At 55.9% G+C, this 16899-nt stretch overlaps 6 protein-coding genes across 6 annotated transcripts; 4 read left to right on the top strand and 2 right to left on the bottom strand.

The window, feature by feature from the left end:
• Positions 1 to 221: 221 nt before the first annotated feature.
• Positions 222 to 1663, top strand: VDAG_00224 (DNA-3-methyladenine glycosylase; the record flags this gene model as incomplete). The annotated part of the gene is made up of 2 exons (XM_009651601.1): positions 222 to 1360; positions 1585 to 1663. The coding sequence occupies 2 exons, from the start codon at positions 222 to 224 to the stop codon at positions 1661 to 1663; spliced, it is 1218 nt and encodes a 405-aa protein (XP_009649896.1).
• A 2497-nt stretch (positions 1664 to 4160) lies between these two features.
• VDAG_00223 (ecm33) lies at positions 4161 to 6411 on the top strand. The gene is made up of 4 exons (XM_009651600.1): positions 4161 to 4244; positions 4902 to 4986; positions 5054 to 5903; positions 5957 to 6411. The coding sequence occupies exons 2-4, from the start codon at positions 4926 to 4928 to the stop codon at positions 6258 to 6260; spliced, it is 1215 nt and encodes a 404-aa protein (XP_009649895.1). The 5' UTR covers positions 4161 to 4244; positions 4902 to 4925; the 3' UTR covers positions 6261 to 6411.
• Positions 6412 to 6784: 373 nt separating this feature from the next.
• VDAG_00222 (uncharacterized protein) lies at positions 6785 to 8558 on the bottom strand (the record flags this gene model as incomplete). Its single annotated transcript, XM_009651599.1, has 5 exons — positions 6785 to 6880; positions 6944 to 7027; positions 7114 to 7814; positions 7867 to 8293; positions 8343 to 8558. The coding sequence occupies 5 exons, from the start codon at positions 8556 to 8558 to the stop codon at positions 6785 to 6787; spliced, it is 1524 nt and encodes a 507-aa protein (XP_009649894.1).
• Positions 8559 to 9134: 576 nt separating this feature from the next.
• On the top strand, positions 9135 to 10856 carry VDAG_00221 (peroxisomal-coenzyme A synthetase; the record flags this gene model as incomplete). The annotated part of the gene is made up of 4 exons (XM_009651598.1): positions 9135 to 9652; positions 9716 to 9777; positions 9827 to 10695; positions 10752 to 10856. The coding sequence occupies 4 exons, from the start codon at positions 9135 to 9137 to the stop codon at positions 10854 to 10856; spliced, it is 1554 nt and encodes a 517-aa protein (XP_009649893.1).
• A 441-nt stretch (positions 10857 to 11297) lies between these two features.
• On the bottom strand, positions 11298 to 13042 carry VDAG_00220 (uncharacterized protein). The gene is made up of 3 exons (XM_009651597.1): positions 12864 to 13042; positions 12449 to 12748; positions 11298 to 12390 (listed from the first exon to the last, which is right to left on the bottom strand). The coding sequence occupies exons 1-3, from the start codon at positions 12918 to 12920 to the stop codon at positions 11422 to 11424; spliced, it is 1326 nt and encodes a 441-aa protein (XP_009649892.1). The 5' UTR covers positions 12921 to 13042; the 3' UTR covers positions 11298 to 11421.
• Positions 13043 to 14795: 1753 nt separating this feature from the next.
• VDAG_00219 (RNA exonuclease) lies at positions 14796 to 16859 on the top strand (the record flags this gene model as incomplete). The annotated part of the gene is made up of 1 exon (XM_009651596.1): positions 14796 to 16859. The coding sequence occupies one exon, from the start codon at positions 14796 to 14798 to the stop codon at positions 16857 to 16859; it is 2064 nt and encodes a 687-aa protein (XP_009649891.1).
• Between the last annotated feature and the right edge of the window lie 40 nt (positions 16860 to 16899).

Below are 16899 nucleotides of genomic sequence, written 5' to 3'. Positions count from 1 at the left end.
GCTCTTGCAGTATTGCCCGTTCAAGGGATCAGATCTACATTCAACTCGTTTCCAGCACGCACATCTCCTCCTTCGCTACAAAATCATAGCCAACAGACCGAGGTCACCCAGCTGTTGAGATCTGGGGGCGCCTCGGAGCCGTGAAGTTCATCCTGCGGGCCACTATTAAGCCACGCCACGTGCACCAGGTGGCACAGCTTGCCTCTAGCACTCTGGCAAACATGTCGACTCGCCGTTCGGCTCGCCTCAGCGCCCAAACGGCCACTAAGACCGAGGTCTTCAACCCAGTCGCGACGCCGAACGACCGCAAGCGAAAGACCGCACCAGACATCATACTCGACGAGGTACCGTCGCAGGCGCCTGCTGTGCCGGCGACGCCTCCAGGGAAGCGCACGCAACGAGCCGCCGCGGCGCCCCCAGTCACGCCTACGCCCAGTGCCGTCTCCCTCATCGCGGAACGTATCAACGGCACGGCCGAGAAGCCGCGCACCGCAGCTGCACCGCGCCTTGCCGACCCAAAACGAACGAATGCTCCGCTGCTGTCGCCCGAATCTTCGCGGCTGGTCGCAACAGCCTTGGCGGTCCAGCCGAGCTCTGCGTCGCCGTCCAAAGCCGCTCGACTTGCACCGACATCCTCCCTCGTCTCTGAAGTGAATTCTCAGCCAACTACGACGGAGAATATCCTTGCCGAGGCTTGCGCCCATCTGATACGTGTTGACCCGCGCATGAAGGCTCTCATCGACAAGCACCCTTGCAAGGTCTTCTCTCCCGAGGGACTAGCTGAGAAGATCGATCCCTTCGAAAGCCTCTGCAGCGGCATCATATCTCAGCAGGTCTCGGGCGCAGCTGCAAAATCCATAAAGGCCAAGTTTGTAGCTCTCTTTACCGCATCCGATCTGGTGGACGGCAGGTTCCCTCACCCTTCCCAGGTGGCAGCCCAGAGCGTCGAGCACCTGCGTACGGCGGGCTTGTCACAACGCAAAGCTGAATACGTCAAGGGCATTGCGGAAAAGTTTGCGAGCGGCGAACTCAGCGCAGAAATGCTGGCAGGGGCTCCATATGCTGAGGTGTTGGAAAAACTTATTGCTATCCGCGGCTTAGGGCAGTGGTCGGTCGAGATGTTCGCATGCTTTGCGCTTAAGAGGATGGATGTCTTTTCATTGGGAGACTTGGGGGTACAGAGGGGCATGGCGGCTTTCGAGGGCCGCGACGTTGCAAAGCTCAAGGCCAAGGGCGGCGGCAAATGGAAGTACATGTCGGAGAAGGACATGATTGACATGTCGGACAAATTTGCGCCCTATCGCAGCGTCTTCATGTGGTACATGTGGCGAGTCGAGGAGACTGATATAAGCACCCTAGAGTAAGGGCATTCACTGCTTTGTATCCAGCTACTCGTTCGTCTGGCCTAGTGCTCTAAAACTGTAGTGTGAGACGGATGGTCTCGATGTCAGCCTGGATCTTGAGGTGAGAGAAAAGTTCAGCAGGATTGCGTTGTCGGTAGCCCATGACCTCCATCGTGAGACCAAATCCAGCAAAATTACTATGAGGGCCAAGCGATACATACAAAGGTGTTGATAATGGTAGCATGACTAAACACCGTATGAAACGTCGGTACACGCAGATGGAGGACTACATCCAGGCTCGTGCGGCCTCGGACGGATAATCATGACGTCTTGAAACCTATACTTTGACAGCGCCGACGGTCGATCAGCTCAGGATGCTTCTTCTGAAATCGCTATGCCCCCGCGTAGTGAATCTTCCGAGGGGTTGAGTTGTCGTTGGGTTGAACCGGATTGGGCTGTTGTTCAATACATAGTCAAACGGTCTTCCCGCATAACAAACATAGCCTTTGGTCATGGGACGGCCCGGTATCGTGGGGTGGAGCAAGCAAGGAATGAAGTGCAACAGGCGCATAAGACTGCCATCCCACATGTACGTGTCGCTTTAGCCCCCCTCCCAAGGTTTGCCAGTGATGGGACATCGTCCACTCGAGTACTCGGTAGGGGACAAAACTGGTGATGCAAGGCAACTTGCAGGCTGGAGGCTTGGAGACGAAGCCTCGGCATCAGGAGGAAGCAGTGCTGTCAATAATAGCCTGTAGCCGTGCCCGTGCACAGGACTTGCCCCCAGTGGTCTTGGAAAGTGTACTGTAGTCCGGCCGGAACAGTCTACGTATAGAACAGGCTCCTGGTTTGATCAAATCGGCCTACGCATTGCAGCTGGAAATCCTTGGATGGAGCAGGGAACAGGTGGGTAAAATTGGGAGATGCATGTTTGGCCACACCCTGGGGTGGACCATTTCTCCTAGCTGGACATGGTACGCATCGCGGCTCTACGGATGTTTTCCTCCCAGTGTTTGGCAAGTGTGCTGCTTGGCATGGAGACACCAAGATTAGTTTCGCGTGTGTGCGGTCCATCCCTAGAAAATACTGCTGTGGCAAGCTTTCGTGACCTGGGGAGGCCCAAAAAGGCCCAATTAAATGAAGCTGATGGGATGCCGAGGGCCCTCGCTCGTATCGTCAGGCCTGGTTTGGCAATGCACGCCCTACAACATAGGACCTAGGAGCTAGAGGGAGCGGAAGGACCGAAAGTCGGCTCAATGCTGCGATGTTTTCGATGGGCCCGTTATCCCGTTGCCTGGTCGCCAGCCGTGCCAACAGGCTATCACCACTGATGTCCTCGGTCGTACTGCGTCATCACTAGAGGTAGACTCGGATCGACAGAGCACCCGAAAGCCTCCTGGATCGTCTGGACTTGCAATACGGTGAAACACGCCCTCACTGGCTAGCAAGATATGGCGACGAGAAGATGAGAACGGGTGGGCCGACAGTGTGATGTGTGATGCCCTGGTGGGAGAGGAGGGAGGGAGGTGTGGGTGCGCGCGGACGTGTGTTGTGGACGCGTCCCAGCTCAAAGCTCGTCGATTTCAATGGAGCACGATGAGTGGGCTGCTGAATCGAGCGGACTGACTTTGGATACAGCCACACCCGGCAGTGTCGACAGGCATTGTCCGCAGGCCGCTGGTGTTGACATTGATCATCTGGAAAGCAAGATGGGCAAATCTCGCCAAAGCGCGATTGCAGAAATTGGGCCACAGTCCATGGCCCTTGCCCACCGACCGGACCGGACGCCTGACAGGATCTCCGATGCTGTCGATTTCCGCCGCTGCATGCTCGCTGTCAGCGACAGTCTCTCTCATCTACCTGATGGAGGGGAGGGGGATCAAACATCTGTTGGAACACGAACACGGCAGAAGTTGACTCGTCTGAGGAATGGGGCAAAGGGATCCAATCTGTAAGATGGCAGGAACAGTGTTGCGTCCAGGTCACCACTTATTACTCACATTCTCCTGCCCTGTGCTTTGTGCTGTGTGGTCGGTGCCGTATCGTGTACTATGTATCCAATACGAGGGAGGCAAGGCTCGCGGAACGTGGAAACCGATTGTCTGGCATCTGGGTACGGGTGCGGCAACGGTTGTGGCAGGGGAAAAAAGCAGATGCTCATGCACTGGAGGGACAAGCTTGACGAGTTATTGCGTTCCATCTCCTGCTCGTACCGCACCGGAGGCGGAGGGGCCTGCCTGTGGTGCCTTGCCTTGCCTTGTGTTGCATCTGTAATAATAAAGGGAGGCAAGCACCGAACCATGAACTTGCCCCGTCCCCTTCGCCATCATGACCAACGTAGGAGGGCGCGAATGGACCCGAAATGATCAATGAGCAAGTGTGTCCACCAGGCAAGGTCGAACAGGACTGTGACTGCAACAAACCAGGGCGACACTATGATGACCCCCTGCACATGCTTCCTCCAACAACCCCACTCCCCCCCCTTACCCACCTGGGACACGCATCCCTGATCGTCTTGATTATGAGCAGCAAATCAACATTCCTATCGGTGCTCCACCCCCCCTGCTTCCCCTGCCCGACCTGGTCGAAGGCGCGAGAGCAGCAGCGAGGCATCGTGCACGGCAACAAGCCACATCCACGCCAGCAGTTCGCCCCTAGCTTCTGGGGATTTGGCTTTTCTCTTCTCCGTCCGCACATTGACTTGCTACTGTTTCTCCCACTCGCTCCTCCTCCCTTTGCGACCAGCTTCACTCATCACCAGGCCAATTTCTTCATTGCGCTTGCTTTGGTTTTCGTACACTCGTTAATAACAGGATCAGATCTAGCCTTAGCTCTCCTCCTGCTCTGCCCCCCTTTTTATCTGTCTTTCGAACGAAGACGACGTTCTATCTATATCAAAAGGTACGTAAGGCGTGAAAGAAATGCACCAATGTCCCATCGCCGTCAAAGATGGCTCGTCGCCACCTTCACGACGCCCATTGAGAAATTCCTGCCCGTCGCCGCTGGTCTGAACGACCAAACCCACCCCACGCCATGTTCGTTGGCACGTACATGCCGTTGCCCCTGGATTCCGAACGCCCCGTCCGCGGCCTCTCCCTCGTCCGGTCCCCACGACCCAATTCCCTCAACGCCCGCCCTTGGATCGAGAGGGTTGGAGCCTCCTGCTTGTCCGACAGAAAGGCTCTTACCCTCAGCGGCGTCGGCACCAAATACAAACAGAAAAATACACAGGAAGGGGCGACGAGCACGACCCGCACGACCAGCTGTACTTCGCCTACAGCGTGTCTCTCGGGGCTTCACCTATTTCATCTACCCATCTGCACATCTCATCACCTGCCATCAAGCACCAATCCAAACAGGAAACAACCCCAGCGTGGTTTTGGAACAGAGATCGATAGCCTTTACCACCCGTCTTGGTTTCTTGGCCCGCTGTCCAGTCCACTGCCTGGTTCCCTCCTCCAACCAGCATCCTCAAACTCTGATTATTCTTGACAACATCCAGCTCCCAAGCTGTTATTACCCGTTGCGAACTTCGCACTGACTCTATTCGACATTCAGATTACTCGCCAAAAACCGGTAGCAATGTACACCACCATGAAGCTCGTCCCTGCCATCCTGGCTGTCGGTGCCTCGGTCGCCTCGGGTAAGTCTGACCACACCTCCAGCCGTTTCGCGTGGCCTTGGCCTCTGGCACTAACTCGCTGCTCCAGCCCAGTCCAGCATCTGCTCGACTGCGACCTACACGATCAACAGCGCTGCCGAGGCCACGGCCATCCCCTGCAGGACCATGGAGTCGATTGAGATCTCCTCCGACCTTACCGGTGCCGTGACCATTGACGGTCCTACCCGCCTCAGGGGCAACCTCGTTGTCAACAACGCCACCCAGCTCGTCAGCTTGGCCAGTTCTTCGCTCACCACGATTGACGGCCGCTTCGAGCTGGTTGGACTTGAGCTGCTGAATGACGTCCGATTCACTGCCCTGACGGCTGTTGAAACCATTGAGTGGGTTACGCTCCCAGCTCTTGGCACTGTCGTCTTCGGTACCGCCGGTGTCACCAGCGCCAGCAGTGTCCGTATCTCCAACACGGATCTCCGCTCGCTCGACGGACTCAACCTCGCTTCCGTTGACGAGATGTACATCAACAACAACGACCGTCTGCTGTCTTACAGCACTCAGCTCGCCAACGTTTCCAAGAAGCTCGAGATTGACTCCAACGGCCCCGCCCTCAATGTCACTCTTGCCAACCTTATCTGGGCTCAGGAGCTCATCATCAACAACGCCGCCAGCGTCCTGGTTCCTTCCCTTGAGGTCATCAACGGCTCCATGCGTTTTGACCAGAACAGCTTCACCACTTTCACTGCCCCCAACCTGACCGAGTTCAAGGAGGGTGATATTTCCTTCATCAACAACCCCGAGCTTACCAACATCTCCTTCCCCGTGCTCGAGACCCTCGGTGGATCCCTCACCATTGTCAACAACTCCGGCCTCGCCCGTATTGACGGCTTCCCTGAGCTTAAGACGATTGGTGGCGCTGTCCTTCTCGGCGGTGACTTCGAGTCGTAAGTTTGCAGCCGCAGATACGAATTGATTTGTATGCTAACCATGATCGTAGCGTCGAGCTTCCCTCTCTTGACGACGCCCGTGGTGCTTTCGACGTTCGCAGCACGCAGAGCATTGACGAGTCTTGCAAGTTCTTCGACGACATGGAGGGCCGCCAGATCCGCGGCGAGTACAACTGCAGGGGCGGCGACGAGAATGCCAACGAGGCCAACTCTACCAGCGGCGGCTCCAGCGGCAACAACGGTGGCTCCAGCAACAACAACAACAATGGCAGCGGCAGCGCCATGCTTGGTACCAACATGGCCGCCCTCGTCACCGTGGCCGTCATTGGCGGTCTCGCTCAGCTTATGCTGTAAAGACAACCATACTGAAAATATGGGCTCGGATGTTGTGGCGTTCTCCGTACATGCTTTCTTTCTTTCTGGTTTCTTTGCAATGACGCGATTCTCGAACCGGCACCCCTAGGTACGAGGAACCGATAGACTTAATACTGGATGATGGTTAGAGACGAAGACGCCCAACATTGCCGGCATCGGCCTGTGCTGTGAGCTTTCTGCTTGATGTAAACCTTCCACCTGACTACCCGGTATATGTTGCTTGCGACATGTAACAGATCGCCCTTTTATACAGCACAACAAGTGACTATCAAATATACGATGGGTATCATGCACGCAGTTTTCACCATGACTCCCGCTGATGCTCAGTCATCCTGGTTTCGTTTGACGTGGATAGGTATCATGCACATGACGTTGTCTTCTTCATCTCTTGTAAACTCAGGCGCGGCCTTACTGGACTAAGGCCACTTTGTCCAGTGCCAATCCTGGCCAAAGTACGAATAGGTATGTTATGTACACGATATCTCCACGAAGCGCCAGAGCCGCTATATGTAAACTCCGAGTTCAAATTGTTCTGAGTCATAGAACGTAGCTGCCACTGTGTTTCCATTGAACACTCGGCCATTGAGCTCGCTGACCGCCTGCAGGACTGTCAGGTATGTTCATTGGGTGCACCAGACAGAAGAAATACGGCGTGAACCTACACGTAGACCAGAGACTTGGTCGGTAAACTTGATGAAGACCTGCCGATTTTCGACATCGAAATACAGACGCTCCACGCGGCCATACTAGTGAATAATCAGCACAATTACGTCTCAGCTCCGATTCCTAGATGGCAGTAACGGAGGCGTCAGGGGGGGAGGGGCAGGCGTACCTTGTCGCCACACTCCTCGCCAATTTCTTGCCCGAGGCCGCTGGAAATCTCACCCTGCAGGTCCTGCATACCCTCGAGCATGTTCCGCAGGACTATGACGTTGCTCATGGGCCCGTAGCCAGAAGAAGAGGCGGCGCCGTCGTCGCGACGCTGGCCGCCGATGATTTTGGCCTTGTTGGCGGGGTCGCGCCAGCCGCCGCCCTCGGCGTCGCTCTTCTTCTTCCGCTTCTCGACCTGAACGCGGAGCGGGTTGATGATGCCCGACTCGTCGGCGCCGAGGCCGGAGCCCTTGGTCCAGCCGTACTTGGACATGAGGCGCTGGGCGAAGCCTGCCTGGCCTGGGCGGAGGGAGCGAGGGGCTTCGGAGTCGGGAGAGCGGTTTCCTGTATGGGAGCCTGCGCCCAGGCCGAGAGATGGTGGCGGTGAGTCGGGGACGTCGTCTTCGGACGGCTTGGGGGGTGAGTAGCGGACGGGAGCGCGGGAGATGGTTGCCGTCTCTGTTGGTTCGGAGGATGGAGGCGGAGGAGGTGGTGGTGTTGGTGGTGGAACAAAGTCTAAGGGAGGCGGCACGGGTGCTGTTTGGAGAGCTTTTCTTCGTGCATAGACGTCGTCGGCGCTCGCATCGTCGGGAAGCTGAGCCAGTGTCGGTGGAGAGGGTGGAGGTGGTGCGAAGGAGTAGTTTGATGGCGGCGCAAATTGGTCTGCGGGTCTGTCAGTAAGAGTGAAGGGGATGGATGGCTACAGTGTACGCACTCGCTGCTGGCCGGCTGTCTCTGACGTTGTCTTGGTCGCTGTCATCGCTGAAGCTCTTCTTCCTACGATGTCTGTACAGCACAGCCTTCCAGTCCTGGACCTCGCGTATGCGCTCGTCACTGCGCAGGTATTCGTCGACGTTGGTGGGCCTGGTAGGGTCGTAGATCTCGTCCCAGTCGGTTTCCAGCTGGTGGTCGAACTTCTTCTTCTTCTTCTTGCGCCCGCCACGCTGGCGCTTCTCCATGCTGTAGCGCACCTCGTCGTCTCCCGCAGCAGCCCAGTCGGCGAGGCTGGTCTTCTGATGGGATTGCGCCCCGCCCAGTGTGGTCACGGCTGTCGGTACATCTGAGGTCGCTGGCCCGGGAGGAAGCGGCACCACTTGCGACGCGGCCTTGGGGAAACTAGGTTTGGGTTTCACGGCTTTGGCCTGTGGGCGACGTATTGGTTGGAAGCGAAGAGCTGGGACATGTGAGCACGTCGACGTTGACGAACGAGAGGGCGGGAGGTGAAGGACATGGATCTTTAGGTTTCTTCGCTGCTGCGTCGTCGCCGATGGCTGTCGCGCTGCCGTCTTGGTTGTACCGAACGGGCGCGCTGGATATTGTGGCCGAGGGGTCTGAAGTTGGGTCTAGGAGGTTCGCATAGAGAGACAATCCTCCCCTTGCGGGCGGTGGCGGAGGCGGCGCGGCCATTCTGCCGTAGGTTCTTTCGAGTATGGATCAGATATTCAATCGCGTTGCACTCGAATGTTGTCGTTCTTGCGGCGTTGTATGGGTAAGTCGGGGCCAGGTATCTGGGTAGGTAGGTATGGGATAGATAGAAGCGCGATCTGTGGTAAGTTGCTTAATGGACTATCTGGAATACCTTATTCAGAGGTACCGACTTACCCCGGCATGTCAGCCCACCGTAGGCGCCATTGGGGATCAGACGTCTTGACCCCTTGTTGCAGTTACATGAACCGATCCGGGAACAGCTAAGAGAACCCACTCGCCTGCCAGCTCCAGGCTCTATCAAGCACGCAATGACTAGGCACTACCACTATGACCCCGGCCTCTGGACTTGGGGGTTGGCTTCCCGGATAACTCTCACTTGTTCATCAGCCATCACACCAGAACGTTCCTTTTAGACATAGACCGTGATCTGCCCTTTCCACCACCATCCTGTGATCAATTCTTACACAGACATACCTCATCGCTCTCTTTGTCCTTGTCCGATTATCGGAGCCGGAATCGCCCGTCGAGTTCGCCTACACACCCGTCAAATCAAACATGGCGTTGACTCTTCAGACAGCCATCAAGGGCGCTGGCAGCTCGACCGCCATCATTATTCCTTCTAAGCCCAACCCGTTGACTGTCACATACAACGACCTCATCAAGGAGACTGCCTCGTTCCAGCAGAAGCTTGCCGCCATCGGCATCACCAAGGGGGCCCCTGTCTCCATTGCCACAGTCAACTCGTATGAGTTCATCATCTCGTTTCTTGCCGCATCCTGGCAGCGTGGAATCGCTGCTCCGTTGAACCCGGCGTACAAACAGGACGAATTCGAATTTTACATCGAGGACGTCAAGTCTGCCATTGTTCTGGTTCCCCGCGGTGCTTATCAGAGCAACGCCCCGGCTGTGAAGGCCGCCAAAAAGTTCAACGCAGCCATTGCCGAGACGTACTGGGATGCTTCGAAGAAGGAGGTTGCTCTTGATGTGAAGGAGCTGGGACAGCTCCAGGGCAAGCCCAAGGAACAGATTCTGAAGCCCGAGCCAAGCGACGTTGCCCTCGTTCTGCACACCAGGTGATTCGATGACCCGTCTCCGTATCTTCACAAGCCCAAAGCCGAAGCTGACCATCATACCAGCGGAACGACCTCCAGGCCCAAGGTAGTGCCCCTGACACACGCGAACCTGACGAGGACCATGAGTAAGTAATCTGGTTCACTTGGAATGAAACGCTGCTGATGAGAATGAAGGCAACATCCAGAAGACATATGAGCTCACTGATAAGGACCGCACCATGCTTGTCATGCCCCTGTTCCATGTTCACGGTCTTCTCTGCGGCCTCTTGGCCCCTTTCCTTTCCGGCGGATCCATGATCGTGCCGACCAAGTTCTCTGCCGGCGAGTTCTGGCAGGACTTTGCTGCTCACAAGGCCAATTGGTACACAGCGGTTCCCACCATCCACCAGATCCTCCTGAAGAACCCAACGCCTAACCCGCTCCCCGCGATCCGCTTCATCCGGTCCTGCTCTTCGCCTCTTTCCCCTACAGTGTTCCACAACCTTGAGAAGACGTACAAGGCCCCTGTCCTCGAGGCGTACGCCATGACAGAGGCTGCCCACCAGATGACCTCCAACCCGCTGCCCCCGGCCAAGCGCAAGCCGGGCACCGTCGGCCTCGGCCAGGGCGTCGAGATCAAGATTCTCGACGACCAGGGCAACGAGCTCGCCCAGGGCGCCGAGGGCGAGATCTCCATCAAGGGCGAGAACGTCACGCACGGCTACCTCAACAACGCCGCCGCCAACGCCTCTTCCTTCACATCGTCCGGTTTCTTCCGCACAGGTGACCAGGGCAAGCTAGACGAGGACGGCTACGTCATCATCACTGGCCGCATCAAGGAGCTCATCAACAAGGGCGGCGAGAAGATCAGCCCTATCGAGCTCGACAACGTCCTCACGCGCCACCCCGCTGTTTCCGAGGCCGTCAGCTTCGCCATCCCCGACGACATGTATGGCCAGGACATTGGCGTCGCTGTCGTGCTCAAGTCGGGAGAGAAGCTCGAGCAGGATGAGCTGCGCAAGTGGATCGCTGACAAGCTGGCCAAGTTCAAGGTGCCCAAGAAGGTGAGACTCGTGTTCAGTAGGATGCGCGGACGACGCCATGTTAACGCTGTCTGTAGGTCTATTTCACCGAGACGATGCCCAAGACGGCAACTGGAAAAATTCAGCGCCGCATTGTCGCTGAGATTATGCAGAAGCAGGACGTGCCCAAGGCCAAGCTGTAAAAGGGGGGAAACGGCTGCGGGTTGTATATAGAATAGAGGTAGACTAGATGTCTCTAGAACATGCTGTCATGTGTGGTCTGATCTATACAATGCCAAGTTTGGAAATCAGTCTGTGTGGTGGAGGAGAATTGAATAGATGCTGCTGTGCTGGGCCCAGGTCACCACACTGTGGCTCCTTCTTGGGCGTTATACCAGGAAAAGTGACCCCACTACTTATTTATTGGCTTACTGGCTTTCCAAGCCTACGTACAAGCGAACGTCTTTTGGCCTTCCTGTCTTGGATCTTCGCCACGACCTCCAAAATGTAATGGTACGCTTGCCAGATGAGAGCCACGATCAAACATCTCTGTATCAAAGGCAACCCATCCCCTTGGGAAGTCACCCTTCAAAAATGGTCCCCCAGGAGCATGACATTATTGATGGGGCATGACTGGGGGAGCAGGAGATGGAGGATTGGTATTACAAGTACGGGGTTCATATTCACAGTCCTCGTTCATTTACATTGAGCAAGCCCAGCAAAGCAGAGTACAATCAGGACATATTCAAACTTGGATCAAAAGGCGCCTCACATGATAAACTCCTCCTTCAGCCAGTGCTTCAAAACAACCCTCCCCTCACTGAATGATTCCTTCTCCCAGCGTACAATAATGGCAGCATGACTGTGTCGGTCACGGTGGATCCAGACCGGGTATTTATGCCAGTTGAGACTGTCGAGAGACTCGATCATACTGAACTGATAGGGGGCCAACGCAAGGGTACGCTGCGAAGGGATGGACATGCGGCGCTCCCGGGCAAGCACCTTTGAGTCTTCCAGATTCATGTCGAGCGGCTCGTCGTCTTCTTCCGTTTCCGTTCCGAGGTAGTCTTGGTGCTGCGCGTTGTTGAGCGCTTCGTATGCGTGTTCCACCTCGGTGCGGATCTCGTTGATCCAAAGGGGGAAGCTTCGATAATCGGTGACCTTGACACCCGCCCGTCCCTCCTCGTGGAGGCGGATCCGCTTCGATGAGCGCACGGTTTGGATGCATGAATTGATGAGGAACCCAATGATACCGATCGGGACGAATATGGTGACAGCCAGCATGAAGGGAACGCTGCGAAGCCAGGAGACGGCAGTGCCAGCAACAGACGAGAAGGTTGCGGGGGTTCCCAGGTTTGGCTTGGGCGAAAAGGGGTTGTGAGGGTCCAGGACGACGTCTTCGTAGTCTTTGACATAATTGATCTGCATGGACGAGAGGTCACGGTACGGGTCGGTTTTGGAGATGCAAGTGGTGTAGAAGACGGCGCTTCTGTCGTTGACCATGTTGCTGTACAAGGTGTGTCTCTTGAACTTCTTCAGGCCCGACATGAAGATGGAGTTGGGGTCAGCCAAAACCACCAGGAGAGGCCGACCCGTGTCGCGAAACTTGTCAATGGTGAAAAGCTGGCGTCCAGACATGGAAAGAGTCCTTGCGCCGAGGACGTTCCAGACGTGGTTGTGCCATCCTTTGAGAGGCGTGCGGACACCGAGATGAGGTGAGGCAAACGTGGTGAAGTTCTGTGCGCCGGGCGTCAGTGAGAGGCACCAAGGCTCAACGTCGAACGACGGCCCTTACCATGCACTCGAGCTTGTCTAGCAAACCCTTTGCATAGAGGAGGCCGACGGCATAGCGTGCGACGAGACCACCGAGCGAGTACCCGACGATGCTAATCTTAGCGATGCTGCCTCCTCTCTTCTCGATCAAGCCAATCTCTTCCTCGATCTCGGCGCACACACGCTCGCCGCCGCGCTCGATGCCATCGTAGGTGAAGCTCCCGCTATTTCGTTTGGCGAGGAGGAGATAGAGCTTGTCAGAAGGATACTGGGACCGCAGGCTTTTCGCAATGTTGGCCATGTGATTGGGGTTTCCCCAAAGCTACAGTAGTATCAGGTGGTTAGCAGTGACCCCAGGCGCAACAATGTCCCACAGGTAAGGTAGGGACGTAGGTAGGTAGGCAGCGTGGGGTGACGTAGGTGATCTCTGAACATACCCCGTGAACCAAGACGCAGAGATGGTCAGCCTCTGCACTACCGCCGGTATAATCCATGATGCAAGAGTAATCAGATGAGATCAGGGACCGGTCGATAGAGCGCACGGAAAAGGGCAGCAACGTGTGGGAAGAGAGGTGGTGAGCTGGATGGAAGAGGGTGAGCGTCTGCAATAAGACGCAACAACCCTCCCCAACAGACCCGTGGCGAAGCTGGTCGTCCGCCGGAGCTTCGGGGGCGCTTAGAGGCCGCACCCAGGTTCTGCTGGTGGCCCTGGCGCCTCTGGTGCCCCCAACCTGCCCCAACCCGCCCTAACGCCAGGCCTGTGGGCTCCCCTCGTCCAGGCTCTCCAGGGGACGCGTTGCTCGCGGAGGCCACCTCCTAAGTCCGATGCACCTGGATCGGTGGCGCCTGATCAGATGCCAGAAAGGTACCTAAGGTTCCTAGGTAGGTAGGTAGGTAGGTAGGTAGGTAGGTAGGTACCTTAGACAGAGACAACGACCTCGTGATGAGTTTCCTAAGGCGATGGTGGAATGGTCTTGCCATGCCGTTCAAAATAGGTAGCTTGGAGAAGCAGCAGCAACGAGATGGCAGTTGCAAAGCACACGGACAGAGTGTGCCTTATATACAGACATGGCCGATACGCTCATGCCCCTGCGAAGACCCGGGTTCGCACTCCCCGTATCGCAATCACCATCACACAGCAGCGGGCGCGCGCTCCTGACCACGGTGCTGATAAGGAAGGCGGGATACAACGGGCCTGGGGCAGCTTTCGAGACCACACCGCCACAAGCATTCAGAGATCTTTATCAGATTGGAGATAAAGACTGTGTCTCTGCGGTGAAGGGCCTCCGCGAGGCCTGGCCATGATAGGCAAGTCCTTGCTGGCTGCCACAGCCATGGCGTGCTTTTCCTTTCCTTTGTCGTGGCGTCTAGGTACCTTACCTAGGTATACTGTACGATTCGGAGACAGAAAGAGTCATGGGCTTTTCTCATGTGGATCATGAACTGCGTAAGACAAGATAGGCGATTACGACCCAAGTAGATGTTGAAGGGATGGCCTTCTCTACAACTCTTCTGCTGCCATGTGAAGGTCAGGCTTCAAGTTAGCCAGGCACCCATCCACTCCCTGCTCTGCTGGGCCACTTACCTAATCTCGGCCAGCCGATTGACTTCATCCCATCCCTGTACTCTTTGACCCTGATCCGTCAACCACCCAACAATGCACCCTCCATTTCAGGTTGGCGACGCCACGTACAAGACACTGTTGACGTTTGAGATCTCATCCCATTATCGATGCCAGCCGGCATACCGCGCGGATGGGCTTGTGCATCTCTTGCTCTGTTTAACGGCTTGTATCCTCCATCTCATGACCAGTGGCCCTCATCATTCATCCATGCTTTCATTGGCTCCTAAACATTGTCCAACTCTCAGCTGCCTAGGTGCCGACATTGGTACCTAAGGTACCTTACCTACCCAGGTAACTTGCCTTACCCGTATCAGTAGGGTCTCCCTCAGCGAGGAAACTTGCCCATTCTGATATCTTCATTCGCACCCTTCTGTAAGTTTTCACTCCATCAAATTCCTCCCTTTTCAGGGTTTCTTTCTTTCTTTTCCATTCGAGCAATTCATCAGATTTGCCCATGAGTCTTTGCTGAGTGGGCGTCTCATCTCTGAAGCCACCTCAGTTCAAAGAACCCTTGGCTTGCAATGGGACCCTTGAATCTCACATCTACCTCACATCTACCTTGCATGAGCCTGCATTCAATACCAAAATCAAACGTCAGAGCTGACTGAACAGATGCAAAGGAACCTGCTATACTTCCTATCTGCCCTGATCAGCCGGCTTGCTGTCACGACACGACATGGCTTCTTTCCTGAACCTCAAACACCTCCCCTGCCCTGCTGGGGAGACTTGCACGGCCTTCCAATGCATGTTCGGCCATAAAAAAGACAGTCCCAGCTCCGCCCCTCCGCCACAGGTCGTGAAGCCAGGCACATCTCGACAGAGACCAGACGACGAGCCTGCATCTCTCCAGGATAGTCCCAGGAAGCGCCAGAGAACCGAGCAAGTCGTCTCGCCCCCACAAACCTTGCCAACACCTGGACAGCCTCCCAAATCTGCTCAACCCGCCTCGAAACCCATCGTCCCAGCCCGGAACACAGATGGCAGCCTGTCCACGCAAGCTCGTCCCATCTCACCGCCATCTTTAAAGAGACTAGCCACATCACGACCACCTGTTGCTCAACGCTCCTCGCTGAATCAAACCCCCAGCAACACGCCTGCCAAAAGCCGCTCCGCTTCTGCCGCCCATACACCATCAGTGACAAGCTCTTCCACCAAAAAGGTCACCGGGTCCGCTGCCACCTCGTCATCAAGAGGCGGCACAACTCACGCAGCTAATGCTTCCTCCACCTCCACATCCGCAGAAGCATCCCCGTCCACCAAGCCTAGGAAGCCAGAGACCCTCAACCCGCGCCTTCTCAAGAAGTCCCCTGCTACCTACCAAACAAGAGTTCAACTCTTGAAGATGCTTCATCAAGAGTACACTCGACTAAACAAAGAACTCAAGAAAGTCGCAAAAGGTGACGACAGCCAACTCGTCCTCTCTGACCAGCACCTTATCTGGAGAGCGCTGGACGAAGAAGAGAAGTGCGCAACGGAGAAGCCAACTATCTACAGCAACGTGGTCAAAAACCGAATCATGCAGTACAAACGAATGGCCGTCAGGGAGTGGACGGAAGAGCGTCGAAATGAGCACCAAAGCCGCAACCCAAAGTCACGACCAGACGCAAAGTCATCAGGTACCCCCAAGGTCCTCAGCACGGGACTGAAGCCTGCCCAAGAAGTCCAGATACTCCGTCGTCTTGTGACCTCTATCGCAGGTCTTGACGCCCACGGTTATGTCCCTGCCCCTCCTGCAGAAGCAGAGATCACAAAGGCACGCCAAGGACTTGAAGCTGCTCAAGGATGGGAAAAGTGTGATCGGTGCGACAAACGATTTCAAGTCTTCCCTGGGCGCCGAGACGAAGACGGTGCTCTGACCTCTGGCGGCGTATGCAAACACCACTATGGAAAGACGTACTTCCCCGAACGTCAGCCCGGCGATCGCTCCAAGCAACAGAAAAGATATCGTTGCTGTGGAACACAAGTGGGAGATTCCGTTGGCTGCACCGAGACCCCGCATCATGTCTTCAAGGTAACTGATCCGAAACGACTGGCTGCGGTCATGGACTTTGCCGAAACGCCAGAGAATCCATCAGTGCCGTCGGATAGAGCCGTCTGCTTTGATTGCGAAATGTGCTACACGGTCAACGGGCTGGAGCTCGTCCGTCTAACGGCCACTGCCTGGCCCAGCGGCGACATCATGTTGGATGTACTTGTGCAACCGCTGGGCGAAATCCTCGACCTCAACTCGCGATTCTCGGGCGTCTGGCCCGAGGATATGTCGCGAGCTCAGCCTTGGACCAGCATAGAGATACCCCCCGTCGCTATTAGCACCAACACCAAAAATTCGGACGGTCATCAAAAGGCTGCGCTGAGAATCGTTCCATCACCACACGCCGCACGCGACCTTCTCTTCTCTCTACTCGCCCCTAATACACCCCTCATCGGACATGGCTTGGAAAACGATCTAAACTCTGTCCGCATTATCCACCCGACACTCGTCGATACTGTCCTACTGAACCCTCACAAGCACGGCCTACCTTATCGACATGGCCTCAAAATGCTCATGGAAACGCTGCTGAACCGCAAAATCCAGATGGAGACAGGAGGCAAGATCCAGGGACACGACTCGGCGGAGGATGCTCGGGCTGCCGGAGAACTGGCTCTGCTTAAGGTCATGGAAGAGTGGCAGAACATGCGATTCAAAGGCTGGACTTTGGAGAAGACTACAGGCGACATGGTTCCACCGAAAGACGCTTCGAGCAGTGGCACCAACGGTGGAATTGACGACACCAAGTTGACTGTGGAGTTCCTAGAGGCTGCACATTGATTTCAGAGTCAATGCCGCCCGCGTCATCTCCCGAGGATCA

This window comes from Verticillium dahliae, genomic scaffold (genome assembly GCF_000150675.1).
Source record: "Verticillium dahliae VdLs.17 supercont1.1 genomic scaffold, whole genome shotgun sequence".
Classification (NCBI taxonomy): Eukaryota; Fungi; Ascomycota; class Sordariomycetes; order Glomerellales; family Plectosphaerellaceae; genus Verticillium; species Verticillium dahliae.
This window is presented reverse-complemented; position numbering and strand designations above follow the sequence as displayed.

Coding starts and splice junctions, on each gene's coding strand:
- VDAG_00223 (XM_009651600.1), top strand. CDS start 4,926: ATGTACACCACCATGAAGCTCGTCCCTGCCATCCTGGCTGTCGGTGCC. Junction 4,987..5,053: donor CGGTGCCTCGGTCGCCTCGG/GTAAGTCTGACC, acceptor TCGCTGCTCCAG/CCCAGTCCAGCATCTGCTCG. Junction 5,904..5,956: donor CTCGGCGGTGACTTCGAGTC/GTAAGTTTGCAG, acceptor CCATGATCGTAG/CGTCGAGCTTCCCTCTCTTG.
- VDAG_00220 (XM_009651597.1), bottom strand. CDS start 12,920: ATGGATTATACCGGCGGTAGTGCAGAGGCTGACCATCTCTGCGTCTTG. Junction 12,749..12,863: donor TCTGCGTCTTGGTTCACGGG/GTATGTTCAGAG, acceptor ATACTACTGTAG/CTTTGGGGAAACCCCAATCA. Junction 12,391..12,448: donor TAGACAAGCTCGAGTGCATG/GTAAGGGCCGTC, acceptor CCCGGCGCACAG/AACTTCACCACGTTTGCCTC.